General features: G+C 52.6%; 1 protein-coding gene across 1 annotated transcript in view; it reads left to right on the top strand.

The window, feature by feature from the left end:
- Positions 1-26,450, top strand: part of RUNX3 (RUNX family transcription factor 3) — a 41,464-nt gene extending 15,014 nt beyond the window's left edge. The window contains exons 4-6 of the mRNA XM_042833964.1: positions 3,775-3,879; positions 16,751-16,915; positions 25,401-26,450. Coding sequence (XP_042689898.1) covers positions 3,775-3,879; positions 16,751-16,915; positions 25,401-25,924 — 794 coding nt within the window. The 3' untranslated portion in view covers positions 25,925-26,450. The remainder of the gene's footprint in view (positions 1-3,774; positions 3,880-16,750; positions 16,916-25,400) is intronic.
- Positions 26,451-27,415: the final 965 nt, after the last annotated feature.

Raw genomic sequence — 27,415 nt, 5'->3', positions numbered from 1 at the left:
AAGAAAGCTCTCTATTTTTTTTATTTAACGGCGTTTTTCTCGCAAACCGACGGAGGCGGTTGTGTTGCTGCGGGGTGTGCAGGGAGGAACCCCCCCAAACCCCGGCTCCAAAGTGATTCTTCAATGGGTCGTTCGGGGCTGCGGCGGTGCTCCGCTCCTCCCTGAGATGTTCGGATGGGGGAAGGGGCAAGAAAAAAAACCTCATTGCGAAGCTTGCGTGTATTAAAGCAGCCCCTGGCCGGTGCGGGGCTGAAAACCCCGATCTCAGTGCTGCGGAATTGAGGGAGATGCGGTGCGGTGTCGGAAGAGGGGAAGGCTCGTTGTTGGCTGATGGAAACGGGGCGGTGCGGTTCTCCTGGGAAGAGCGGTGTCCTGCGGGTGGGGTTGCGGGGAGATCCGTTCTTAACGCCGTGGGAGATGCGGGAGCCGGGCGGGAGAGGCGCACTTGTTTTCCCCGCGCTGTATGGGAAAGCAGAAGGGCGATGTTACCTTCTGGCTCTGTCGCTCAGCCCCGCACCGATCTCAAGGAATGGTTTGTGACAGCAAACCATCCAGGAAATGAATCTGTGCCATCTCCAGAGCAGGACGAATCCCCTGCAAACAGCTGGAAGGAAATCCTTCCCCCCTCCCAGCCGCGTCCTACCTGAATTCCCGACAGCGTCAATAGCATTTCAGCATTTCATCACCAATAAAGGCTGCAGACTGAGCCACTTAATTCACTCCGAAAAGGAAAAAAAAAGGCAGAATGCTACACATTAATGGCCATCTGGTAGCATTTTCTCCATCTCTGGATGTACACATACGACGTCGGATATATTTTGACTTCTCTGCATTAATTAAAAGCAGTGATGTTAGGAATTATTTGCATGTAATAACTGTTTACTTGTTCCTCTTTATGAAACTTGAATAGTTTACATTCTTTCATACATTTCCTTTTTCCTGTTGGCTCCTTCTCCAAGTTGCCGTTTCTTTAAAAACTCCCCGCTTAACTGCTTGCAGGTTGATGGGCGGAAAATGTTTTTTCTTTTATGAATTAAGCTTTCATTTCTGCAATCAATTATTCCCTTCGGCTCTTTTCTTTCTGTTTTTTTGTTGTTGTTTCTTTTCTTTTCTTTTTTTTTCTTCTCCGAATTTCCAAACTCAACCCAACCTCGGCTCTGCCTTTGGTTGCATTGGGAACTTTCCTGCTCTGCTCTGCCGTGCTGGAGGCAAGCAGTTTCCACGTCTCTCCTTCCTCCCTCTGGTCCTCATTGCACCTTGAGAAGGAGCAAAGATCGGGGCTGTTTTCTTCCCTTATTTCGGTCGGTGGTTGGGCTGTGCTCCCCCTCAAACCGAGGGGCTCTGAGGGGTATTTAATGCTCAGAATCGTTCCGGTTGGGTTTTTATCCCGGTTGCCGCTCTTACCTTCCTGTTTCATTCCTACGAGCCCGGCTCCGGCTTTGTTTCTATTGATGGAAATCTGAATTTAACGCCCGGTGTTTTGTTGGAGCAGAGCTCTGTGTGTCCGTTCGTGTAAATGCTGTGTGTGAAAACGCCCAGGGGGTCACAGCGAGTTCTGTGCCCTCAAATCGGCCCCTGGAGGTTCTCGATTTGCGAACTTTGAACGGTTCTGGGCGTTGTGTTCGCACCGGGGGCAGAAGCAGGAGCAGATCCTTCCCCTTCCCCTCCCCATCGCCATCTGCATCTGTAGAACAAAAGGAGGGGATCTCGAGCACTTGGGGGGGGGGGGGGGCGGAGGGGGTGTTCGCTGTGCTCCAACAGCCTGCCTTGCTGCTCGTACGGCGGTGTCCAAACGAAAGCCGGGGTTAGAGGGGTGGTGGGGGGGGGGGGGGTGGTGCGGTGCCCCCGGGGAGCCCCATTGAGGGGCCGGGGTGCGGGACGGAGCTGCAAGCGGCCGTCGGGGCCGGGAGCGGTGAATGGAGGTGGAGGAGGAGGAGGAGGAGGAACGTCAGCCCGGGTTTCCCGAGAAGGAGAGAAATGAGTTCAAAACGGTGCTGAGTAATAATGGTCGTTTTCAATTCGTGGGAGGGATTTTTGAGAGCCGGTAGAGAGGCAGGAGAGTCGCGGCCGTGGTTGTGTGAGAGGACGCCAAAAAATGCGGGGAAAAGATCACCTGGAGAAGGAGCATCCATTTAACGGCAACAACCAAAAATAGAAAGGAATAATAAATAAATCCGAGCCGGCAGAACCAGCACGGAGCTGCAGCTCTGCTCGGGGACTCGCAACCAACCGATGCCTTTCTCCACGTGGAAATACCTCCTAAAATCATGTTCCTTAATAACCCTTACCTTTACCCTCGGGTTCCACAGCTCCGCTCCCGTCGGCTTTTTTGCGGACGCGGTTTGTGTGGATCCCGGCGCTCCGGTGGGGCTGCGGAGCGCGTCCGAAATGAGGGAGGAGGGGGGGGAATCGGGGGTGGGGGACGACACAATTCCTCCTTGTGTAGAGAATGAGCTGAAGGTGCTGCTTGGTGCTGTTCTGCGGGTTGGGATGTTTGCAGAGCCGCTTCTGCTGAGTGTTCTCAAGACTATAATAATAAGAATAGATTGAAGGAGAAATTGTTATTATTGATTATTATTATTATCTCCTTCTAGCTATATGAATAGCCTTTATGTCTATTATTATTATTATTATTATTTGCTGTGGGTGTTCTCGGGTCCATCCTTAGCATCAAACGGTGGCTGGGATCTGAGAAACCTGAACCAGGGGAAGATGGAGCGGGGGAGGCTCTCCCTGCAGGGCTGAGGGTGATGCGTGGCTTCTTTGGGGTGAATTCTGCTCACCCTTCAGCACCCGATGCCTTTGTGATCCTGCAGTGGGTGCTCAGGGGGGGCTCAGCTGGAGCTGCTCCCTTGCAGCCCCCGTGGACCCAGAGGGCTGCAGGTGCTGTAAGGTGCACAGGGTGGGAGCAGAGCAGGGTAGGGGGCGTATGGCTGCTGCTATCTTCCCATCCCCTCCCATTCTGCTGGGGCTGCACTCCCGAACCTGGCTTTAGAGAGCATTTATTCCTTGCCTCCTCCCATTTATTTAATTTTTTTTCCCCATCGTTATTATTTTTTTAAATAATGAAGGTAACGATCTTGGTGCTTCAGTAGCATCACTACAGCTCCCCATGATGATGTGTGGAATGTCTCCTGGCAGCAGGTTCCTGCTTCCTGCCTACATGGGGATGGAGAGAGGGGCACAGTTACAGCATCTCCTAGGCTGGGGGTCACACAGGGGGGGCTGCTCCTGGCTGGGTGAAGCTGGGCTGGGTTCAGTGCCCATTTATGCTGCAGCTTGGTGTGGCTTTACCCATCATCTGTCACACCTACAGAGGTGCCTTGTTGGCAGATTGCTCCTAAGGAGCGTCCCATGGGCACCAGGACCCAAACTGGCCCTGGGGAAGGTGGGGAGTGGTGGGGGGTGGGGGGGGTCCAGTGCTGTGTTTTGGGGCTGAATTCCTTTGGGGGGAAAAAGGAATTGTCTGGGTGGGGAGGCACTGGTAGGCTGCTGTGGGTGGGAGGATTGATATGGGGACAAAGGGTTGTCCAGGAAGGTCAGGGCTGTTCTAAGCCAGTCCAGGCCTCTTTGTTGCAGCAGTGGAACCCTGGCAGAGCCAGCCAAGCTTTGTAGCTCAGCAATAACATCCCTGAAATGAAACGATGAGTGTTGGAGTTTGGTGTATGCGAATATTTATGTCTGAGCACGCTCCAGCAGGAGCAATCTGCTTTCAAAGGAACCGAACCCACGCGAATGTCCTCTTTTCTTATTTTTCCCTTTACCTTTGCTTAGGAAAAAGCTTCACCCTGACGATCACAGTGTTCACCAACCCCACCCAGGTCGCTACGTACCACCGAGCCATTAAAGTCACTGTAGATGGACCCCGGGAGCCACGACGTGAGTTCTGTGCTTTGTTTGGCATGGGAGGGATTTGGGGGTCCCAACAGCAGGAGGGATTGGGTTGCCGGCAGCCTGAGCTCTCCTCATTCATAGGGGAAGGACGCAGCTTCGTTAGCAGCATGGAGCTAATGAGGTGCTGGTGCACTGGGGGTGTGCAGGGTGTTGCAGGTTGGGGGTGTTGAGCTGGAATTGCTGCTCCCTGATCCCACAGGCTGCCCCGTGCCTCCTGCCTGCCTGTGGGGCATCTGCTGCTTGCTGTCAGTTTTATTTTCGGGTTGCACGGCCTAGCAGCCTGGTGGAGAATGAGAAAAACCAAGCAGGCAGCTCAACTGCAGAACCACCCCTCTGTGTGATTGGGGTGCAGGCAGTGGGGCTCTGTGTTCCATTTGTGGGGTCGGGGTGGTTGGAGCTCCCCACTCTCAGAGGGGTTGGGAGTGAGCAGCACTCTGTGTGCCCTCATCCCGGCCCCGCCAACCTCCTGCTCACCCAGCACCACCCCGGGGATATAAAGCACAGTTTATTCACTTTGCGTGTAAAGCTGTCGGTGCCCAAATGGAAGGGAAGCAGTTTGATCCCTTCTAAACATGCTTCAGAAAACATTTTCTGTTGATGCTGTCACTGGGCCATCGGCACCCCTTGATGTCAGGCCAGGTTGAGGCTGTTCCCTCTGTAAGAGGGTTTTATTTTCATTGCTGCTTCTTGATTTTTTTTTTTTTTTCCTCTCCTTTTTCTTTCTTTTTTTTTCTTTAATTATTTTTGTCTTTGCTCATTCTTAATTTTGGAGCCTGGGGTGTTGGGGGGGGGTCTGTGTGAGCCTGCAGGGTTGAGATGCTTGTTTGCAAAGCTGGCACCCAGGATGCGCAGGGCTGCTGGGTTTGGGTCGGTTGGTTCTTAGAACCAAAGCACAGCCCTGCAGGTGGAGGGTATTGCAGGTCGTGGTGGGTGCTGTAGAACCCGAGGACAGGCGGTGTGGAATTGCACAACACCTCCAGCTCAGGAATAGAAACCAAGCAGGCCTCCTGACTCCTGCTCAGCCCCTTATCTGCTGCATCAGATTGCCTTTCTAATAATAATAATCATCATCACCATCACAGGGAATATATAAATAATAATACACGGCGAGATAGTTACTACTCTTAGCGTTTGGTTTGCTCTGATTTCACCGATACTCCGCGCTCACCAAACCCCAGCTGAATCACAGCCGCTCCTCCTCCTGCATTTCAACACGCAGGCCAGCCGCCGCCGATCTTTAATTTAAAGGCTCTGATATGGAGGCACACTGGGCAGGAGCTGTGGGTTTGAGCTGTGGGTTTTGAGCTGTGGGCAAGCTCTCCCGGCTCTGTTTGCGTTGGTGCCGTGCCTTCGTTTGGCACAATTAGCCAAAACCTGCCATGGAGCAGCCTGCCCTGCCTCTCGCTTGGTTTGCCTGAGGGATGCTGTCCTGGGATGCAAGGTCAGCGCTTTGCTGCTGTGCTTTTGGCTTTTTCTGATCTGCATACCTGTGCTGGAGATGTCGGCTCCTTAAGGAGGTCTGCGTGGTGTTCACGTGTCGGTTGTGCTTTTGTCTTGTGGGTTAATTGCATAGAGTGGCTGAGGTTGGAGTTGACTGTAGAGACCACCCAGTTCCAGCCCCCACCATGGGCTGGGTGCCCCCATGAGCTCAGTCTGCACAGGACCCCATCCCTGTGCCCCCACAGATTGGTGACCTGAGCAGTTTAGGCCTAAATTGTCTTTTGTAGGGCTTTTTTTGGTCTCCTTTTCAGAAGATTGTAAACTTGTAGGCAGAAAAGGGAATTCACCTATGTTCGGTTTGAGCCTTGTTTGGTGAAAATCCAGTCTATGGTGGGGAGATGGGGGGTAGTTTTCTCCTTCATTATACTCATTGCTTTGCATTTTTGAATGAACCTGCCACTAAAACTAAAACAAAAAATCCTTTTGCCCCTCCCTTCCTCCCCATCCATCCGTGTGCAGATCTGCGATGTGGAACTGCTGCCTGCAGAGTGGTTTGGGCTGGAGATGTCAGAGGTGGTTTTCTGGCCCGGCTGCCACTGGGGGGCTCTGGCACAGCACCCTCTGCTCAGCACTGCTCACCTGGAGGAGCCTCAGGGCTTTGGCTGAGCACCAAGGCTTCCATTGCCCTCCCTGCTCAGCTTTGGGAGGTGAGAGCAGCCACCAGGGCTTGTGGTTATTTGTATGGTGCAGGTACTTCATAGATGAGTGTATCTGTGTAGATGTGCAACGTGCATATAGGTGACAATGTGCTTTTTGGCCCTTCTTGGCAGCAGTGTCACAAATGAGAGGGACATGGAGATTGGGTGCAGGAGCAGCGTTGGGGCTGGGGAGGGGTTGGTGTGACGGTGCAGAAAAGCATCCTTCATATGGAAAGAATTGGCCATTTGTCTTGGGATCCTGGGAAAGCCCTGGGCATCATCTTCTCAGATGCAGTGAAATTCTTCCAGCAAATGTTCTCGTGGGGTTTTTGGCCAGAACCGTGACTCCTCTCCGTGCCCCACCTCTGAGCTTCCCATTCATCTTCCACCCCTGTCCCATCGCTTCATCTCAGCCCTTGAGCAACTCTTTTCACTAAAGCTGTGCCCAGAAAACATCTGAGGAGTTGGAGATCAAGTTGAGTTGGGTGAGAAATGATGGCAAACCAGGCTGCAGCTGGAACTCATGGCAGGGCTGGGGGGCACCAGGCTGGGCACTGGGACCCACAGCTCTGAGCCCACGGAGTCCTAATGAACTCCCAGCGCTGCCTTGGTCCTGCTGCCTTTGCTCCATTCTTTCTATTGCACCCTGCTTTGCTGCGGGTTTGATCTGCAGAGGACATCTTTGTTTTTTTGGAGTTGACACCTTAGCTCTAAACAAATGGCGTGTCAGGTGCCGAGTGTTGACATACTCTGTGCAAACAGGAAGTAATAAAATATTTCAGCTTCCTGTGGAATTTCCTTCCCTCCCCCCCCCCCCTCTGCAGCTCTCCATTTAGCAGCAACCCGACTTTGCTGCACTGCAGTCCTCGTGCAGAGGCTCTCCCACCCACAGGAGGCAGAATGTGGAGGAAGGAATAGCTGGGAGCTATGCAGGGCTGTTTAGTCTATTCCTGGATAAATGAGAGCATCTCCAGGGCCTCCCCTCACACCTCTCTGTTGGCTGCCTTCCCTTTCCCCTTCCTCCAGCTCTGTCCTCCTCCTTGCTGTCACTTCTTGCCAAACCTTTCCACTTCCTCCTCTCCTCCCCTCTCCTGCCCATCTCCTGGGAACTCTTTGCAAGCTCCTGCTTTCTTCCTTCCAGTGTCTTTTCTAATATTTTTTTTTTGCTGCTGTTTACCCTTTCTTAACACCCATTCCCCAGCTTTTTACAGCCCTTTCAGCCCTTAACCCCATGCTTTCCCTTCCTACCCCATCCTGACCACCATGGTGAGGAGTGAGGAGAACCCAAGCAGAATGGATCACCCAGCACACACGTGTGCAGCTGTGTCACCAGGAGCCCACCCACCCCAGACTGTGGGTGCTGGAGAGATGGGGATGCTCAGAGCCCTCTGCTTCCCTGCTGAATGCTGGACCACTTGGTAGAAGGTCAGGAGAAGCTGGGGGATGGAGATGTGTTCTATTTATTATTATTACTATTATTTTATTTATCCCCTCCCCCAGCAAAAAGCACATAGGGATGGAGCAGGGTGCTCCATCCACCCTGGGTACCCATGTGCTTTTTGCTCTGCAGCTTCATGTTCTCTTCTCCTGCACTGATGGGAAGGAAAGCGAGGCCAGGCAGGGCAACACGTGGGGCTCCCTCATCCTACTGACCCCAGTACACTGTGGGGCCACGCTGGATGTGTGCACTGACAGCTCTGAACGCAAGGGATGGGCTGCAGCCTCAGCCCCAGCTCCCTGCACACCCGTAGCTTCTCACCTCCCACGTTTCTGAGCCATTTCCAAGAACGCTGGGTTTTACTTTGATGTTCTCAAGAGTCTGGGTGAGGGTTTCCCTTCCCTGCCTGTCCCCTGTGTGCGACGTCAGGCTGAGCTGCAGCCCAGCCACGCGCTCTCAGCTGCGAAATGGAAAGCTTGTAGTCTGCAGGGGGTGGAAACCCTCCTTCCTGCCCCTTCTCTGTGCCTGAGCGAGGTGTTGGTGGAGGTGTTGGTGACCCAGGAGGGGGGGGGGTTGGGGGTGCGAGGTTGTTCTCCAGCAGCCCATGCATTGAGGGGCTCATGGCTGCAGGCAGAGGTGGGGAAAAAGGTCCCCCAAAATAGAGGAAAGGCTGAGCTGGGAATGGGGAGGAAGAGGCGAAGGGGGGCAGTGGGTGCCTCCAGCCCCATTTCTTCTAGTGGTGGTAACAGTGCACACCAAGCTGCCCCAAATACACCAAAGAGAGAAGCCCCTTTTGGTGCTTTTCTTATTTTTTTGTCTCCCAAGATCTGAATTTTTTATTTTTATTTTTTTCCAAATTCTGGTGAATCTGTTCTGAGGGGTTTTGCTTTTGATTCTCAGTGAGTCCTCCAGTTCGAGGCAGGGAGGAGGAGGGCGTCTGGGGCTGTGCTGGTGAGGACAGCCATCCCACATACCCCCCCCCCCAACCCCCATCCCCACAGCTGCAGAGGAGTCAGATTTGCATCTTGAGACAGCAAAACCAGCAGCCTGCTTGACTCAGGAAAGGGAAGCAATGCTCTTCATCAGAACAAGCTCTCTGTAGAGACCCCAGTGTGATGGTAACAACTTGGAGCTGCCAGGTGTCCCTATAGGATGTGCTGCCCTAAGCTGAGCCCCTATCCCCCCTCATCTGGGGCTGTGGGTGCACCCCTTGTGTTGCCTTATGCTGGGGCATAGCTGCATTGTGCCAAGCTGACTCTTTACACCCTATCTTCATGCCTTCAATGGCTTAAATGCCATAAAAAGTACAAAACTGCAATTATCGTGCAGTGGAGGTGGTTGTTTCTGTGCTGACTTCTAGTTTTTTAAGTCATCGATGATTTCTGGCGAAACTTCTGACTCTTTGGCAGTTCCTTTAACAAAGAGCATCTCTTTGGGACTTCCCTTTATCCAGGCAAAAAAGGAAAGCAGAAGAAAAAAAAAAAAAAGAGGGAAGGATCATCCAGGAACGTTCTGATTACCTCTGAGAAATGCAGATTGCTTCTCTGCTTGCATTTAGGCTGGGCTGTGAGCTGGGTTGTACGACTGCAGATCTTTATCTTGGCAAAGAGGGTTTCTCATGGGGATGCGTGAAACTTGAATTTGAGCTGTCCTTGCGTTGCCAGCCAGCCTTGTTGCTGAACTGCTCCCGTGGGGCGATAGTTTGGGGTATTCTGAGGGTCTTTTGTGTTTTTCCTCTGCTTCTCCTTAGCGAAATATAAATGCACAAATGTTTCCCAGTTTATATGGGAACTGTTTAAAAAAAAATAATAATAATAATGGCCAAAGCAGAAATATAAAAGAGGAGAAAAAAAATAGATGACCTCAACGCTTCTGGGGCAGTTCTTTGCCTACTGTAAAATCGCTTTAATTTGTTCTAATTTCAAGCGCGGCGCTTAAGCTGTGCCAATTTCCCACCTCTCCTGACCCTGGGGAGGAAGAGGAGGAAATCCTTAGTGACCATTTCCTGCTTCCACTCTGGCCCTGGGCGCGTGGCGGCCGCCTGGTGCTGCCTCTGCTCCGTTCATGGTGGGGTTTTTGGCTCTCTATTCCCACCCCCTCCCAAACTGGAGGAGCAGAAGGGGCTCTGGGCACATTGTGGCATTGGTGGAGAATCCCTTTTTGCCTCTTCAAGTGGAGAAACATGAAAGCAGGTGCTGGGCTGATGGCAGCACAGTGGTGTGTGTCCCAAAGGCTCTCCCAGTGCCCCCTCCTTTGGGGCTGTGCTGGGGGTGCAAGGAATCAGTGCAAAGCTCCAAGCTGCCGAGTTCATGCAGGAGTCCCTGCAGATCAGTACTTGCTGTGGAGCAGGGTTTCTCTGTTTGTATTCCCATTGCTAATGTGTTTTGATCCCAGCGGGTAAATCCGAACCCTTTGGTATCTGCTGAGACCATCCAGGGCATTGTTTTCTTGCAGAGGCAGTTCGGGACTGCTGTTGATACATGCATGGCAGGCAATTATGTTAAACTACCTCCTCTAATTTCTTATAGGCACTGCTACCCTGTTAACCCCTTCTGGGCAAAGGCACGAGTCGGGGTTCAGCTCGAGGGGTGGCAAACACTGAGTGGAGCATTGCAGGGACCTCAGCCCTCCCAGGAGGGCAATGTCCCCCGGCTGCAGGTTTGCATCACCCATTCCTGTAACCCAGGCCTTGAAAGAAGCAATAACAAAGCAACCCAAATTATACGGGCTCCGGTAAATTGGCTCCTCTAATTATTTTATTTGCTGCATGGAGTGCGTTCCACCTCAGCTTTTATAATCACCTGGCGCATAATAACTGCAAAATCATTTCACTTAAAAACGACCGATATTTTCTAAGCAAAGCAGCATCGGGAGGCAGAGCAGGGAAATTATTTTTTGCTCCTGGTGTACAAAGAATCTTTGTTGAGATTGGTTGCAACACCTCCTGCTTTTGATGGCTTCGGAAAACCCCAGGCTGTAGGAGAGCATAACCTGATTCTGCTCCGGGTTTGCAAAAGACAGAAAGGATTGGGATTGGAGATGAGGGCATCAATATTGCATTTGGAAGAGATTGTAGGGGAGCAGAAGGAGCATCTGTTGGGTGGGGAATGTTTGGGGAGCAGAGGTCTGGTGAAGGATGCTTCCAGAAGCATTGGTGGTGGTTCAGATGTGTGCAGGAGTTGTATGGATAAACAGCGAAATGCATTTCTGCTGGATGTGGCTGTGTGAGTCTGTGCTAGGAGATGGGCTGGGATGGGGCAGGAGGGGATGTGTGTGCTGGGACACACGAGGACCAAAGAGGAGTGTTTGTATTGAGGATGCTGTGAACTTTGCAAAGGGGCAAAGGAGTGGGAGCACAACGTGGACATGGGGGCAGTTGGTGAGGATGGTTGAGCTGTGTGTTTATTGACGATTGAAAAGAAAGTCAGTGCTAAAAGGCAAGTTTCATTTCAGGGAAGATAGCAGCTAAAGGACCCAAACTATCAAACAAAACCACAAGATCGCATCAGATATCGGGGCAGGACACGTCTCGTTTCTCCCTCTCAAAGGGTTTATCAGCACAACCAATCGCTTCAATGATGTGGCAGAGGAAGGAAGAGGATTTGACTCAGAGTGAGATGAAATTGAGTTCCTAAGACCCCACTCTCCACTGACCCATCACCTGTTCTGAAATCTGGCAGAGATAAATCATATCCTGCAGCGGAAGGGGCTTCGATGCTGTTTTGTATGATTTTATCTTTACTCTTTCCAGCGAATCTATGCACTGAGTGGTAGAGAGAGGAGCAGCCAGAAATGGGGGGCAGCCCGGTGCTGCAGCCTCCAAGTCATGGCACCAGGGATGTTGGCAGCGGGATGCAGCCAAAGCTGTGCTTCCCTGTCAGGGCTGCTGGTGTGGGAACACAGCTCTGCTGCTGTTTCCCTGGAGGAGCACTGTGCAGAGCATTAAGGGAGCCACGCAGGTAACGTTGCTTTGGGGCTCTCACGGTGTTGCATTGAGAGTGCTGGCAAAGCTCGACAGGAGCTGTAATTATCCAACATACCAGCCAGTCTCTGGAGATGGAGCTCAGAGTTCAGTCCTGGGATTGGGGGATATTAGCATTCAAATGTCAGGGCTCTGCTCCAGCTCTGTCCTAGGGCAAAGGGGAAACCCAAGGCTCAGTATCCTCAAACCTTGGGAAAGTTTGGATCTGATCTGTGTGGTGTTATTGGGAGTGCAGGACCGGCTGGGGAGAGCTGCTGCATCCAGTTGGCTGCTGCCTGGCCCTGCAGCATCAGGCACATCTCGTATGCATTAGCTGTAACACTGCACATTCCTTGCACGGATTTGAACCCAGCAGATGATCCTCCCTGTCCAGGGCACAGTATCCTAATCCTAACCAGTGTCACCCAAAGGAATTTGATGCGCTTGCCCTAATGGAACAGGTTATTAGATGGGAAAAACCAGCCATACTGGTACCACACAGGTTCCATTTCGAATTGTTAGATAGCAGGCATTAACTCACTGCCTGCTGCAAACTGGCAGAACTCCACTGATCTGTGCACTGACAGCTAATGTATGCACTTGGAAATCTGATCTCAGACTCGACTGAGGCAATACCAGCTGGATGTGCTTGAGATCTGTCTGCTTCCTCCCCAGCACCCAGCCTCGAAATCTTTGAATCGGGGTTTTTTTGCCTAATTCCGTGAGAACTGGATGGCAGCCCATAGCTGAGCTCTGCCTTCCTGGAAATGGGAGCAGAAGCAGCGAGGGAGGGTGGTGGGGTTTTGTTTTGTTTTGTTTTTTTTTTTTGCACCTTGCTATGAAAGCTGCAGGATTTCCCACAAACGTGCTGGGTGAAGTTTTCAGTTCTTCAGTCAAGACCTTTAAATCCCTCCTGATTCACCCTGCAGCCTCAGAGCCAGATTTTTCTCAGGGGTGTTAAAGGATGGGAAGACCTGGTGAACTTTACCCTGTCTGCTGCTGGGATTCCCACCAGCTTTACCAGCACAGCAAAGTGTTTCAATACCTTTGTGCATCCAGACAGGATCAGTCCTCCTGTGCAAACCCTAGGAGTGGGGAGCCCATGTCCCTCAGGGGTCCGTACTAAACCTGCACAGAGATTTGGGTGTGATGCTCCTTTCAACCTGACCATGAGCCGCAGCTCCTGCATCGTTAGGAGCTGCTGGAAGTCCCATCCAAATTTGTTTTCCTCCCAGAGGGCTGAGTTTGGGGGTGTGCTGGTGTCAGCAGGGCTCCAAAGCACGATGGGGTTTATCAGAAGCTGTGTGCTTGCGTGGCCTCCTGTCATGGGGTGGGCAGGGAGAGAGGCAGAGGCGAAGCCAAGGGACCAACCCACAAGTGAGAGGAGATTAGGGGCTTGCAAACCAGCTAATCAATACCAGCCTGCATATAATGAACATCTCTCCCACTGCTGCAGCTTCAGACAGTAAAAACCCACTGTAAGTGCAACGTATCTCCGTGCTTCCTGCCAGCTGGCTGTGAGCCAGCGTGTTTTCTTCAAAAAGAGGGATATTTATTTTCAGCCTTTTAGAGGCAGCCAATTCATCTCGGACCACCACTGGCTAAAAAAGCTTTAGAAATTAGCAGCTTCTTTTTTTCTTTTCTTTTTTTTTTTTTTTTTAATTTTCTCCCTTAAATATTATTTTCCTTTCGTTGTTGGAGTCGGTGTAAATCCTCTGCGTTGCGACACTGCCCTGCTCTCAAAGCTGGAGGAAGACAGTAGCAGCAGTGTCTCATGAAAGCCAGAGGAAACCAAAGCAGAGCCTCGCCGTGACTGATTCTCTTTCCAAATGGCGTAAGCAGGCCGACTTCAGGCATGTGAATAATGAGTTATCTGTGCTTGACTTTGTTAGGCAGCAGAAGAGATGGTCCCTGCGAACGTTTTCCTCTTTTCCTCTTAGCAGTGGGCTGGTGCTGCTGCTCACCAGGGCTCTGTGGAGCTCCCCGTCCTCTTCTCCCATCCTTTGGTGGCTCTGGGACCCGCTGTGTGCTTCTTGGCTGGGCATTTCCCATGGCGAGCCTTGAGCTGGAGGTGTGGGTGAGGGCTGGAGGGGCACTCACCTCCTGCACTGTGGGTATGCAAAGATGAAACCGCTGAGCCCTGTGCTGCGAGGGACAGCCCTGATGTTCCCATAACGCAGGCGCTTCTCATGTGGCTCGTTCCCAGAGCTCATGCTGGGACTTGAGGCTCAGACTGGGAAAAATTCAACCCTCTCTAAAGGATTGGAGCATCTCTCCAAAGTACCTCTTTTGAGGGCTTCGGGAGGGATGTGAAAGGTGTTTTTGTGCACTGAGATGGAGTTTTATCCGCTGCTGATTGCTTTCTTCCAGTCCATTCTCATGGACGCGTAGAGGCTGAGCTGTTAGGCTGCATGGCTGCTCCTTGGTTGGGCTGCAGAGAAGAGAAGCAGGTGGGTGCTGGTGGCCGTGCTGGGCCTTGCAGTGCAGGTGGCTGTGCTGGTGGGCACGCAGTGGGCTCGACAGCTGCTGGAGCTCAGCTGGAGTAACCACAGCACATCCCAGCTGAGGCGTTCTGCCCTGGCCGTGCTACTGTCTCCTGGTTCTCATCTCCTCCTCAGTGGAGTAAAGGAAATGATCTGCAAATGCGTGTGTTAATGAACAGCCCCCACTCTGAGCAGAAATGCTCTGTGCTTCCTTTGCTCCAGCTTGCTGCCAGTGCTTCACAGCAAGGCGACCAGGGAGGGACAAGCCACTTCCCACCATCTGCTCCCCTTCCTCTGGTAGCACAGGGCTGCACTCTGCCCAGCCCCTGCCTCTCCTGGCCATGGCTCCATCTGCCCCCACATGTAGAGAAACCCAGGGCTGGGCTCCCCAGCATCTGTATTGGGCCAAAACCAATTGAGCAGCACTGACAGTTTGGTATCATTCACGCTATGAAGGTCCTGGAGTCCCTTTTCTACTTTTGGTCAGCTTTGTATTTGCAGCTGGGGAAGCAGGGTGCTTTGCTGGGTGCTGCAGACACCCCTGCAGCCACGAGAGGTTGCTCTGCTGGCAAGAAGAGTAGGGTCTGTTTGGTGTTTGGAATCTTTCAGTGCAGAAGCATGCCTTTAAATCAGCTTGGAGGGCCTGGGCTTCGGTGCAGCACTTGCTTTTTGCTGTCAGCTTTCCAAGAAAAAACCCCAAACTTCCAGGATGCACCCTATTACTGGCCTAAGTGTCACAGCTCTCCCAGCTGGGAGGTGTTTGGTGGGATTTCTTGTTTGCTGGGCTGATGCAGATCGCGTTCTTACGTCAGGATTTGAGGTGGTCTATCCAAATTTGCACGTCATCACACTGAGTATCAGCATTAAATGATTCAGGGCGCTGAAGCCTCCTCTGACTGATTTCTTGGGTTGAGGTCTGACACTGTTTGAAGTCAATTGAAAATCCACCCACTGACTTCAGGAGGCTTTGAGTCAGTCCCTGGGTTAAGCTCGAAACCACCTTCCTTTTCTCTAAGGTATGAGCTATTGTTCGTTTGACGGCGCTGGTTTCCTCTGCATGTCAGCTGTGGGCAGATGGGGAAGGGCTTTTAATGAAGCCAACCGCTGCAGAAATAAAAAAGCTCAGGTTGTTCTGATGAAAGAAACCCATTAATAGCAATTCTCTCTTGCGTGACAAAGTCTGACGTCCCCAGCTCTCAGTGACAAGCAGCAGGAAATGCTGGGGAGACAGCTTGTACCGAGCAGGGCTGGTAGTCCGTGGGGCTGCTGGTTTTTAACTCATTCTCTTCCTTTTTCTGTACAACACAGTGCTGTCCCAGCTCAGCCCCATGGATGGAGGTAGGCATGGACAACACGCACTGGGGAGGGCCTGGGGAAGCTGGCCAGGGTGTGAGCCCCACTGCTGCTCACCTCCTACACCAACCCCAATGTTTGCTTTGGCTTACATCCACATCGAGTTTTCTACATTATTTTTTATCAAGACAGCCTTAGGTTTGGGTTTTTTTTTGCTGGTAAAGGCTGAGCCTGCACAGAAACCTTGTTCCAAAGGACACTGCTATTTACTGGAAGCAGCACAGGGACTGCAGTGCAGCACAGCGTGGCTGCGTGAAGCCCTCGGTTCAGTCGTGCAGCTGAATAATGCTCAAATGCATTAACAACATCATTTGATTTACACTTCAGGGTTTTCTGTCACGTCCCAAATACTGCTGCAGGATGGGGTTTTGACTGAGGTAGGGGCAGATAATTACATTTCCATTGAATTTCTGTGCAGCTTCGTCTTCACAGTCCTTTTGGCTCCTCTGCTAAGTTGTGCCTGAGAGAAGTGCTAGAGGAAAAACTTATTTCCACCTATTTTTCTTCTTGTGTGTTCAGATGAGATGTGGCCCGAGCAAGACACCTCATTGCACACCCATCTCTTCCCCATATGCTCCTTATGTCTCCCAGGACCCTCCAATAACATGGAGATGCCTGAGGTCTTGGGGCACAGGGAGATTAGATCCTGGTGAGGATTCGAGGTTTCCTTGGTTTACTTCACATGGTAAACCAAGCAGGGAATTGCATTTTCAGAATACCACCAGGTTTTCCTTTCTGCTGGGAGCCCTTTTGGAGCATCTTGCTCTGTGGCATCAGCACATTGGCACTGGGGCTGGAGTTGTGCATGGGAACAATGGGGGGACATCAGAGAGCAGGGCTGGAGCTGATGCTGGAGTCAGGGCTGAGCTTCCCAGAGGCTCCACAAGCCTGGGAGCGCATCCCAAGCCAATCAGAGGCAAGATGGGGAGATACCAGATGCCAGGCTGAAGGAGGGGAAAGTCTGGGGACCTTCTGTGACTTTGCTATGAGCTGACACCGTGCTCACGCCAAGCAGATGTGGGGCCCTTCAGCTTCGTGCGGCTGTAACTGAGGCTGGAATCCAGCCCAGGGAGAGCGAAGCCGTTCGGCAATGATTAATGTAGTAAAATGGGAAAGTTATGTATCAAGTGTATTTCATGCGCCTCTTGCCTCAGGCCTATTAGCATAAATTTAATAATTATTATTGCCCCGTTCCAGCAGCTGCTACCTAAGGAGCTGGGAGCTCTTTGCAAATGCTCGTTAGCTGCTGCTTTAGGGCTGGGAGAAGAGGAACGGAGCGAAGCAAAGCGGTGCCATGGGCAGAGCAGGGCAGGGGCTGCAGTGGGACAAGAGGCTGTCCTGGGTGCATGGAGGAAATGCTATAGAAAACACAACCAAGCATTTCCCTCACTGATTCCCTAGTTGTGGAGGCAGGGGGCTCCTGCTGTGCTCCACCCACCAAAGGGGAACGGGTTGGACACCATCCTCTCTTATCATCTTCCAGGGCACAGACAAAAGCTAGAAGACCAAACCAAACCCTTTGCTGACCGCTACGGGGAACTGGAGCGGCTGCGTCAGTCCATGAGGGTCACCCCCACAACACCCAGCCCCCGTGGATCCCTCAGCACCCCGAGCCACTTCGGGTCGCAGGCTCAGACTCCTATCCAAGGTAAGACTGGCGTGCATCTCCAAGGTTGGGGTTGGGATTTTGTTCCTGGGAGCCTCCTCACACCCATGGGGTGAGCAGATGGCTGCTGAGCTGCACGCTCCAGTGGTTTCACCCAGTAAAACCAAGCAGTTCCAGTTGGAATGCTGGGAGAGCAAAGCAACGTGCTTGGAATCCAGTCACTCCTTTGATATGAAGGCGCTGTGCAGACGGTTAAGCATCAACTATAAAGGGTGTATTGCACTTTACATGCTAATCCAAATGGTTTCTTATCTTGTTGAGCTGTGTTGATGCCAAGCCCAGCAATCCACCGCCTTGTTCCAGCCTCATTCCCCACATGTATGCACACCTGCATGGGCGCACGCGCAGCCTTTGCTCTTCCCATCAGTGCTATCAGTGGCACTGAGCCCTCAGGTGTTCTGTGTGTCTGCCTGGCAGCTGCCAGGAAAGAGGTTGGGGCTGCAGCCTGCCCGTCCTGTGTGCTGGAGTTTCGTCCCCAAGGTGTAGGCGCTGCATGTGAAGCGATCTGGCTGCTTTGCTGCACTGCTCGGCACCGCTGTAATTAAGAGAGCTGTTCTCTCATCTGCACGGTAGCCCCGAGTTCCCTCCCGTGTGTTTTTAATCGTGGTGTTGCTTTCCTTTGAGAATCAGCAGAAGTACAAGCAGAGATCTATGGGGTATTATTGAAGCGATGCGGGCTTTGAGTTTTGGTGTGAAATTGTCTCCCTTGGAAGGGTTGGGGCTGAAAGTCTCAAAAGCCCCAGAGCTGCGCTTTCAGAAGTGATGTAGATGTTTGATGACCTCAGTTTTGTTGGCCAGGGGGTTGGCAGAGGCACCAAGATACGTTAGAAAATGTCACCTGAATTGTAAAAGCCGATTAGGGTTTTCCTCCCAACTCCAAATGACAATGAAAGTTTAATTTATTTCTCAGTCCATGCTTGGAATTTCCAATGATAGCAGCGCGGTTTGCGAGAAGAACATTTTGTGTAGGATTATCATTCGATTTTTGTTTAAAAGAAGAGAGGCTGAGTTTTATAGACTCATCTCATTGGCTGTACAATAGAGATTCTTTGGAGGAGGCTGGGAGGGAATAGTTTAAATTAGCACAGTCCCCTGTAGTGCCAGAAACCCAGAGAGCATCATTTGGAGCAAAGAATCAGGTGATGACACAAATACAGAAAGAAAAATGGAACGGGCCACGAGTCACCGCCTGGGCCAAATTCCCAAATGTCAGTGACAGCAGGAGTGGAGACGCACAGAATTAGCCCATCCCAAATGGTTCCTGTGGAGCACATCCAAAGGAGGACCAGGAATGCTGCAAAGCTGCGCTTCGTGCGCGCTCCGCTCTCTGCTGCTTCCAAATTGGAGGAACCGTCTTAAAAACCAGGAGCAGAATCGCCTCAAGTGATTTTAATCTCAGCCTTTTGACACAGCGCTGGCTATAACCAAGCAGAATAATAATCATTAAAAAAAAACCCAACCCTCTTGCTCTCACACACACAGCTTATTCACAAAGATCGTAATTTTTACCCGAGCAAGTGGAGGCTGCCCCATGCCAAGAACAACACGGGAGTTAACAGGCCTGTAATTCTCACGACTTGGCACATTCTCAGGTAACACACACGAGAAGCTGATTAGCAAAAGCATAACGAGATGCTGGTTAGGAGGGATGGATGAGGCAGGCTGAAGTTTACCAGTCCCTGCTGTCTCTCACTGGGTGCTGCAGGTCCTCCTGTCCCCATCCCCTGTAACCTCTCCTGGTGACCTCCCGGTTCTGCTGACCCAGTGCACTGTGTGAGCGATCCCTGATCTGCTTGTGGCCAAACTGATGAGCTGGAGTGCTCCGAGTAGCCTCAGCCACTGAGGGGCAAGCAGAGCCTGGGTCCTCAAGCAGGGCACGTGGAGGTTGCAAGGCAGAAAGGAGCTCAGGAGGCGGGGTTTGTCCACTGAGGTCTTTTGGAGATGTTTGCTCTGTCCTCCCCTGTGCTGCAGTGGGATCACATCAGGGGCACTGGTGTAAATGGGAAAGGAAATGGCCCTCAGCCATTCGCAGACTTTGGGTGCAGCATCTCCTGGGGGTTATAAACATCTCCTGCAAAGTGCTCACGGAGATGCTGAGCATCTCCCAGCAGCACCAGTGCCCACTGCCCAGGCTCAGTTCATTGCAGAGGCTCCAGCCCTGCCTTGCCCCTTGCAGCTGAGCGGGGAGCCATTTGTTCTGATGGAACAGACGTCTGCAGCCCTGAACGCGCTGGGTTTGTTGGCCACATCCACTGTGCAGGGAGAGAAAATGAGAAACCCAGTGGGCTGGGCAGAGCCATTGGCATCCACTGAGGGTTTGGCCCAATTTTCCCCCAGTGAGGTCTGGGAAATCCGAGGTTTTGAAATCCTGGCTCTCCCATCTCTGCAGTGAGGCACCATACTGTCATTAGGATGGCCTGAAATGGTTCCTGATTATGGGGCACGCGATGCCAGAGCCTTGCATGCTGGCTTCATTGCCACTGTTGTCTTCGAGCTTTAAATAAAATTAAAAAAATATATATTAAAAAAAAATATCAAGTAGCTCTCAAAAGCGAAGCGAGATGTTAAAGGAACTTGCTGCTGGCTGCCTCTTGGGCCCCTTGCTCTGGGGAAGTGGGCTGCTGACAGGCACATCCTTTGGGAGAACCCAGACAGCCCTGCAGCCTCGCTGCCCTGCCTGTGCTCTAGCAGCTCCATCTGAACCACTTTATTCCCATTGCAACAGAAGAGGACCGTCCAGGCAGCCGGCTCCTGCCTGCTGGCCTCGTGCTGGAAACATCTCCAATTGCTCAGGAGGAGTTGTGTGCGTTGTTCAGCAGCACAGAGGGGCCTTGGGTACAGGGGGCCAATTGCAAAGTGATTTTGAATATGATCTCTGCAGTACTAGAGTGAGCTGTTGTGACAAATGCACTGAACATCTTCATGTTGCTGCAGCAAAACCGAGCTCCCCTGACCTCACAGCACTGTAAACGTCTGCTGGATGCTTTTGCAGACTGCATCCCTCCCTTCCCAGCCTTGGTGCCTGCTGGTGAACAGCCTCAGCTCTCATCTGGACGCTGCCCAGTAGAACCAGTTGGGTTTGTGATCCGTTTCTCAACAACCCATTTCTCAAATGCAGTGTTTTTAACACAGGCTGCTCAGCAGCAGAGCACTTCATATGCAGTTCAAGTAAAATCTCTCTCTCTCTCCCGTTCTTTCTTTTTAAATATACATTTTAAAGTATTAGATTACTTTTAAGCAGCTTCTTGGCATAGCCAGCGAGTGCCCCATTGTTTCCAAAATGCAACGTGGCTGCTCTGAGGTTAAGTCCTGAATTATGGGCCCAGCAAATACACTGAATTGCTGCTTCCTAATCCCTGTCCAGATCGACTTATGGTTTCTTTAAAATATCCGTTTCTTAATGGATAAAAACATTCTACCGTGGGCAGAGGCTAAATTGTTTCCAAAGGAAGCCAGGCAAGCATTAGTGGGAAGAAAACATATTGTGGGATTCGGCTTCAGCCTCGGAGGAAGGAACACTGCAAGGATGGCTTCCGGGCTCCGAATGCACCCATGTCTGTGCAGCTCCCCTGCTGTGTGATGGGTGCTGGGGCTGATGGTCAGAGGGGCTCAGGTTGGGAGCAGCCCACGCGCTGTGGGTGCAGGCAGAGCGGTGCAGGCAGGGTTGTAAATCCCGCTGCTTCCTTTTATGTCGTCAGGGCTTGTTTTAATGTCGTTGTTGGGTTGGTTTTTATTATTTTTAGTGCTCTTTGAATGCAGGTAAAGAACAGAGTGCAGGGAAGCTGCTGGGGGGTCTGCAGTGTGGGCTGTTCTCCTGCTCGGCCCACCCACCCGTGCCAATTAGCACTGTTAGCTCGTTAGCTGGTGGCTCAGCCGTGCGGGGCAGTGCGGGGATGGTGAGGGAAGGGGGGCTGGGGGGCAGAGAGGACAGGCAGCAGGCTTGTTTAGTCTAGCATAGGGCAGGCTGGGAGCAGAGCGCGTTGCTCTGTAAATACATCCAGGGCATAAACAGCAGGGATGGGGAGAGCTGATGTAAGCAGTGGTGGCACAGAACAGGGGGGGCTCAGCCGGCTGGAAGGGGGGGAGAAGAGGGCAGGGGGAGGGCAGTGAGGGGTACAAACGTCCTATGGACCTCAAAGAGTTGTGGAGGGGGGGGAACTGGGGGCTGCCCCCAGATGGAGCAGTAGGGGGGAGTAGGGGGGGAAGCAGAGCGGTGCTGCAGGGTGCTGGGCTTGCAGTTAGAAAAGCAAGAAGCAAAGGTGCTGGGTGATCTCGAGGTGGTGCCTGGCGATAAGCGCCGTGTTTGGGTTCGGGTTTTTTTTTGTCAGGCTCTGCAGAGGAAGTATTTGCACCGGCTTTGTGCTCTGCTTCGATCAGATACAGAACAATTGCTCTATGGGTGTGTAACAACGGATGCTGTTCACACCCTCATTTATTTTTTTTTCTTTTTTTCTCAACACCTCCCCCTTCCCCCCCCCCAAAATAAAACCCGCTCTATTTTCTGCGGGGTGAGAGGAAGAGGCCGTTTTCTTTTTTAGTTGGCTCTGACTGGGAAACAAATGAACTTGTTCACATGTGTGACAGAGCCGTGGGAGCGTGGCTGTGTGTGTGGGTGGCAGGAGAGCAATGCTTGTCTAGAGATGAGCTGGATCCGGGGGGCTCAGTGCACCCCATCCCCCTTCCCCTGCAGCGCTGCTTCTCCCCATCCTTGGCCACTGCCCCGTTGTGCTGGGATGGAGCCCTGGGAGCAGGGGAAGGAGGCAGAGAGAGGTCAGAAAGATGCCAAAAAACCATCCAAGCATCATAGAAAGGATGGGAGAAAAAAGAGCAGGAGGTGTAGATGGGGAGAGGAATTCTGTCCCCGCTCCGTCTCGCGCACGACTGCGTATTATATACATGAGCATAAAATATCATTAGTGTTTACATTGTCGTCAATCATCATGGCATAAGGCAGGAAAGGAGCTTGCTTTCCCTCGGGCTAAATTTTTCATGACAATTTTGCAAGGCACGTATATGCATATAAATAAAGCAGTGATATTTGGCCAGGCTGCAGATATTTATGTGTTCTGTACAAACGGAAAGTTCCACGTTATCAGGTTCCCTTCAGATTCCCTTTATTCTCTCTGCGTGCCACACGCTATATGGGTTTGTGGCTGCTGCGTACACTCAAGCTCTGTTTTATTGCTGACTTAAGGGAGAAACCATTGCACCTTCTCCACATCTCCAAAGCAGGGACCAGAGAGCTGTCCCTGGGGGGATTTGGAGTCACTCAGGTTCCATGCATCACATTGCTTTGGCTCCACGAGGGCTCCCAAAACTGCTGCAAGCACCCACCGGCCCTGACCCAGTTCAGTCCACATCTCCTCCGAGGTGAAAGCAGAGCTGCTGTGACACCTGAGAGCGGTTGTGATATCAGCAAAGGGGCTGAGGGTCTGTTTCCATCGGGCTTTGTGAGTGGGGGGATATGGGGTCCTCTCACAGTGCTTATTGCAGCTGCACAATTACATAGCAGGGTGTGCCCTGGCCTCGTGGTCCCCTGGGCAGCACGGCCCTAACGAGGAGACAGTGGCATTACTAATCAGGGCTTTGACCTTTACATGGCTTTTATTTAATACACATTCCTCACTTCCCCAAACTCCCATCCAAAACATTGACATTTCCGCTGATAGATTGGGTCAGATTTTGGAGTAGTTGGGGGGGCTCAATTCCTTCTTACAATGGTTAAATTCTTACAGCTAAATGGGCTTATTCAGTTAGTGCAGCAGCTGGTGCGATTTCGAGAAGAAAATAAACATTTCCTTCAAATATTTTGATTGGCAACTGGACAACTGAAATACTCAAAGCTCAGATTGCCAGGGCCCAAAAAAGCAAATGGGGGTTGGATGGCGAGCGAGCAGAGCACACTGCATGCACCCTGCGAGGCTGTGCTGGGATGGGGACAACCCTGGAGATGGGAACAACCCCACCTGACTTTTGTCTGCTATGCCAAAGGGGCAGAGGGTGCAGCTTCCCCCGGGGTTTGCATAGCCGTAGCTGGAGGGCTGCTTTATTGCTGAGTGAAGTGAATGCGATGAGAATTACGGCCATTCTCCACCTGGGGTTGTCCCTAAGTCCCCCCCCGTCCCCCAGGAGTCCCTCTTCGGACGTGGGGAATAGGGGCGGCTGTCGGATCTGAGCGCAGCCCCGACGGCGCATCCCCGACGTGGGGAGCGGGTCGGAGCTTCTCTTCGCCCGGCGGCCGCCCGGCTCCCTCTAGCGGCCCCTCCGCCTCGGATCGCGGCCCCGTCCCTCTGCCTGCAGTCGAACCGACAGCCCGTGGCTGCTCCCTGCTCTGCGGTGCAACGGAGGCCAGCGGGGATGGGAAGCCCGAGAAGCCCGACCGGCCGCTGCTGCCGCTGTCCGGGCGTCCCGGAGCAGCTCTCGTGGGGTTGGGGTAGGTGGGGGATAGCAGAGAGATGGAGTTTTGTTCTGGGGTACCTTCAGCCCAAAGGTGAAGATGAGAACGCGGCTGTAATTAGCGCTCTCACACTCTTGTGTCCCAATTAGCAGCAAGTACCAGTTGCCAAGTGTTGCAAATTCTGGCCAAGACAACGGAGCTTTTAAAGGACCCTTTGAGTGTGGCGGAGCAGAAGGGAAATGTGCCCTGAGCACCCGTGTTTTATTTCCATCTTCTGGAGTATCGTTTACGGGTGTGTGGGAGCCAACAGAGGGGCACGGTCTGATTGCTGGGTGCCATCACTGTCTCCGGGGCAGCAGCTGAGCATCACTGCGTTTTAGGGGATTTGGAGCCCGTGTGCTTTGCAGCAGTGCAGCTTTGCACTGGGACAGAGCATCCTGCAGGCAAACCAGAGTGTGAAACCAACTCGGTTTGTTCACTTGTGGGTGCTTTTCCAGCCAGCCCCAAGCACACAGCCCTCAGAGCAGTGCGCAGAGGGGCGGCAGCGCGTTGCAATTCGTGACAGCTTTGAGCTGCTCCTCTCTTATCTCGCACCAAAGCCGCAGCCACGTTCCCCACGCAGGTATTCTTCCTTTCTCCTGCGTGGAGCCTGCGTGGGAAGTGGGCACTGCCTGCTCCTCTGAGGGCTGCAGGACTCACCCAGACCAGGAGGGGTGCAAGTCTGATCTCTCCCCATCTGCACCAGCAGCGTGAGCTGCAGCCTTTGCTCAGCTAGAAGGAAGCAGCTGGGGTGTTTTTTTCCTGGGGAAACACTGCAGGGATTTCCCCATAGTTTGGAAGAGCGTGTCTCGTCCTGCAGAGCACGGGGAGGAGGTGAGCCTGGAGAAAAAGTCACTACGGCCAAAGGCCATTCTGCTCCCAAAGCAGCGAGGTGCAGATCCCTGCCTTTAGTGAGGGAAAGCTGCCTCCAGACGGCCCACAGCTCTCAGCTCCGTGTGCCAGCTGTACTCTCTGTGCTGGAACTGCTCTTCCTGGAGGTTTTTGTTTCACGAGCGGTGTGGAAAGGCTGAGAAAAGTGCACTGGTGGCATTTATGGCCGTGCCCTCCTGTACAGCCTTTGCCAGAGCTTGGTGAGGGCTGCTGAGCTGCGGGGAGCAGGATTTCACATCTTCCTTGGAGAGCAAAACTCTTTGCCTCGAGAGCCCCCTGCACAGAGGGCTCAGTAAGGAAATGGTCTCATGGCACCAGGGGTGGGCACGGAAAACCTCTCAGGTCCCAAAAGGAGCTGCTGGTGTGGGCTCCCCTTCCCTCTGGGTTTCCTGCAAAGGAAGGACCCGACAGCACTGGGCTGTGCCCCACTGTGCATCCATACCCCCCGAGAAGGGAGCTGGGCAGCATCTCCCACACTGACCCAGGGCTCCCTTCCCCCAGCAGAGTAAAGCCTGAACTTCTCACTCTCTTTATCCTCTTGGATGGAGAAAAATACACAGAGCGAAGCGAGCGAGGGGGATGTTGTGGCTCCTAGCTTGGGAGTTTTCAGCCGTGTGTTTATCAGCTCCATCCCCTGATGGTATCAGCACGAACAGGCCACCCACAAGAAGGCTCAGCAGCCCAGTCTGGGCTCCAGCTTTTCCTCCCTGGCTCCGTGTGTGCGTGTGTACACAGCACGGCTATCTGGGGAGCGGCCGTCTGGGGCTGCATCCATCTATTTACTACACAGCTGATGTAATGGCTAAACATTTCTTTTTCTTTCTTTGTTTATGAGGTGGGTTTTGTTGTTGTTGTTGTTGTTTTTAATCTACCAGAGACTAATAGACCCCGGGAGGAGTCAGCTTAGTCGTGTCCCTTCTTGGATGGGAAACAATAAATTTCAGGACAGGAAATGGGAACGACTCAAACAAGACGGGTTCGGGGTTTTTGTATTTAAGTCTCCCAGCTCTCATCCCCAGCAGATCCTAGAGACGTTCTTTCCCTCTGGCTTTAATTCCTCGCGCAGAGCGTGGCTGCAGCACCAGCTGCACGCTGCCAGCGCGGCGCTCTGACCGCCCGCTCTCTCCCTGCACCCCACAGGCACATCAGAGCTGAGCCCCTTCTCGGACCCGCGGCAGTTCGACCGCTCCTTCCCCACGCTGCCAACCCTCACCGAGACCAGGTTCTCCGACCCACGGATGCATTACCCCGGCGCCATGTCAGCCGCCTTCCCCTACACCGCAACCCCTTCAGCCACAGGCATCGGGGGCATCAGCATGACCAGCATGCCCACCACCACGCGTTTCCACCACACCTACCTGCCTCCTCCCTACCCCGGCTCCACGCAGAACCAGAGCGGACCCTTCCAGACCAACCCCTCTCCCTACCATTTGTACTACGGCACGTCGTCGGGTTCCTATCAGTTCTCCATGGTGGCGGGTGGTGAACGCTCCCCCACCCGGATGCTCTCTTCGTGTACGAGCGCCTCGGCGGGGAACAACTTAATGAACCCCAACCTGGGCAATCAGAACGACGGGGTGGATGCGGATGGGAGCCACAGTAACTCACCGACAACCATGACGACTACTGGGAGGATGGATGAGTCGGTTTGGAGACCCTACTAGGAAGGAGGAGGGCAGCTGGGCACCGAGAGCTTTAACCGGATCGGCCGCCGCAACGTTACTCCTTTCCCATTGAAATGATGCCGAGGGGAAAGGTAAACCAAAGTCTCCCAAACCGAAAGCAAAGCAGGAGGAATCCTCTACACATAACCACGGGCAAACATCAAGCAAAGCTGGGCCGGGACCTACGTTACATTTCAAGATGAACGTCCACAAGGCTTGAATTTGTCGCTTGATGTGGTTCCTTTCATATGGTTTTAATATGTGGATTGTACATAGGGAAAAAAAGATGCGTGGATTCAGATGTTTGTTTACTGCCGAACACTTCTCGGTCATCTCACTTGCACCCTCATCCCCACACAAAGCATTCAGGAGTCAGGGAAAGCTCGCCCTTCTGCAAAGCGCTCCAGAGACAAGAGCAGGAAATCATCCGAGCCATCTCTGTGCCGAAGCACAAAGACTGAACTGAAAAAAAAAGGAAAAAAAAAAAAAAAGGAAAAAAAAAAAAAAAAAGGAAAGAAACCTTTGTCTCCTCTCATTCCCTCCCAGCAGTGTAGGGCTGCTGCCCAGCAAAGAGCTCTGGTTTACAGCACAAGTTACAGGCTGTGTGTCCCTCGTGGGTCGGCATCAGCCACGTGAACGGGAGCTGTGATGGGGCTGTGATTATTCCTTGCTGACGACAGAGGCTGTATTGTTCATTTCTGTGCATTGTCGTCGTTTTTTAAGCAGTAGCGTGGCTGATCCCGTGCCCGGCAGGCCCTCCCCTCTCTATGTTTACATATGAGATGTACTTTTCACACGATGCGTTGTGTTTTGTTTGCTCTCTCGCCTTGACCTCACCGTTCAATTCTTTGCTCCTCTTAGCAGATCTCAGCGATGATGATGGTGGTGTGTGACGTGAAGGCGGTGTTGGGGGCAATCCGAGATGTGTGAGATGCAAATTCCCGGCTCGTGAGCTGCTGTGGGGCTGGGAACCTTTGGCACTGTGCTGCCGTGGGTCTGTGGGTCTTCCTTTCATCCTCTCTGAGTGCCTGCACACGCAGCTGGTGGCAAAGCGTCCTCCTTCTGCTGTGATTCTTTCCTGTGTTTTCACCAGGAGCGGATCGACTGTTTTATTAAGCAACGACCGGCACTTACCAGCGTGTGCTGAAAGCACCAACTGAGATCTGCAGAAAGGAGCGCTTCCTACTCAGCCCCTCTCATGGTGGGAAGGTCGTGAAGCAATGCCAGCTGTCATCCCACATCCCCTCCTTTCCTCCAGGTGTCTTGGGGTGCTGGTGTCGGCTCAGCAGCTGAAGGACCGGCACTCACAGTCACTGTGGAACCTTTGGGGGCTCTGCCTGAGCTCCAGCACACACCACGATTCCATCCATTCCCACCGGCGCTGGGTTGGTGGTTGGACACGATGACCTCGGAGGTCTCTTCCAATCTTAAAGAATCCACGACCCTCGTTGTGCCTCTTTGTGCACGAGCGCAAGAAAACATAAACCCAGC

Source organism: Centrocercus urophasianus, unplaced genomic scaffold (genome assembly GCF_019232065.1).
Source record: "Centrocercus urophasianus isolate 14NV4802_14NV808 unplaced genomic scaffold, USGS_Curo_1.0 seq_43, whole genome shotgun sequence".
NCBI lineage: Eukaryota > Metazoa > Chordata > Aves > Galliformes > Phasianidae > Centrocercus > Centrocercus urophasianus.
Note: the sequence above shows the minus strand (reverse complement) of the source record. Positions and strands in the feature narration are given on the sequence as shown.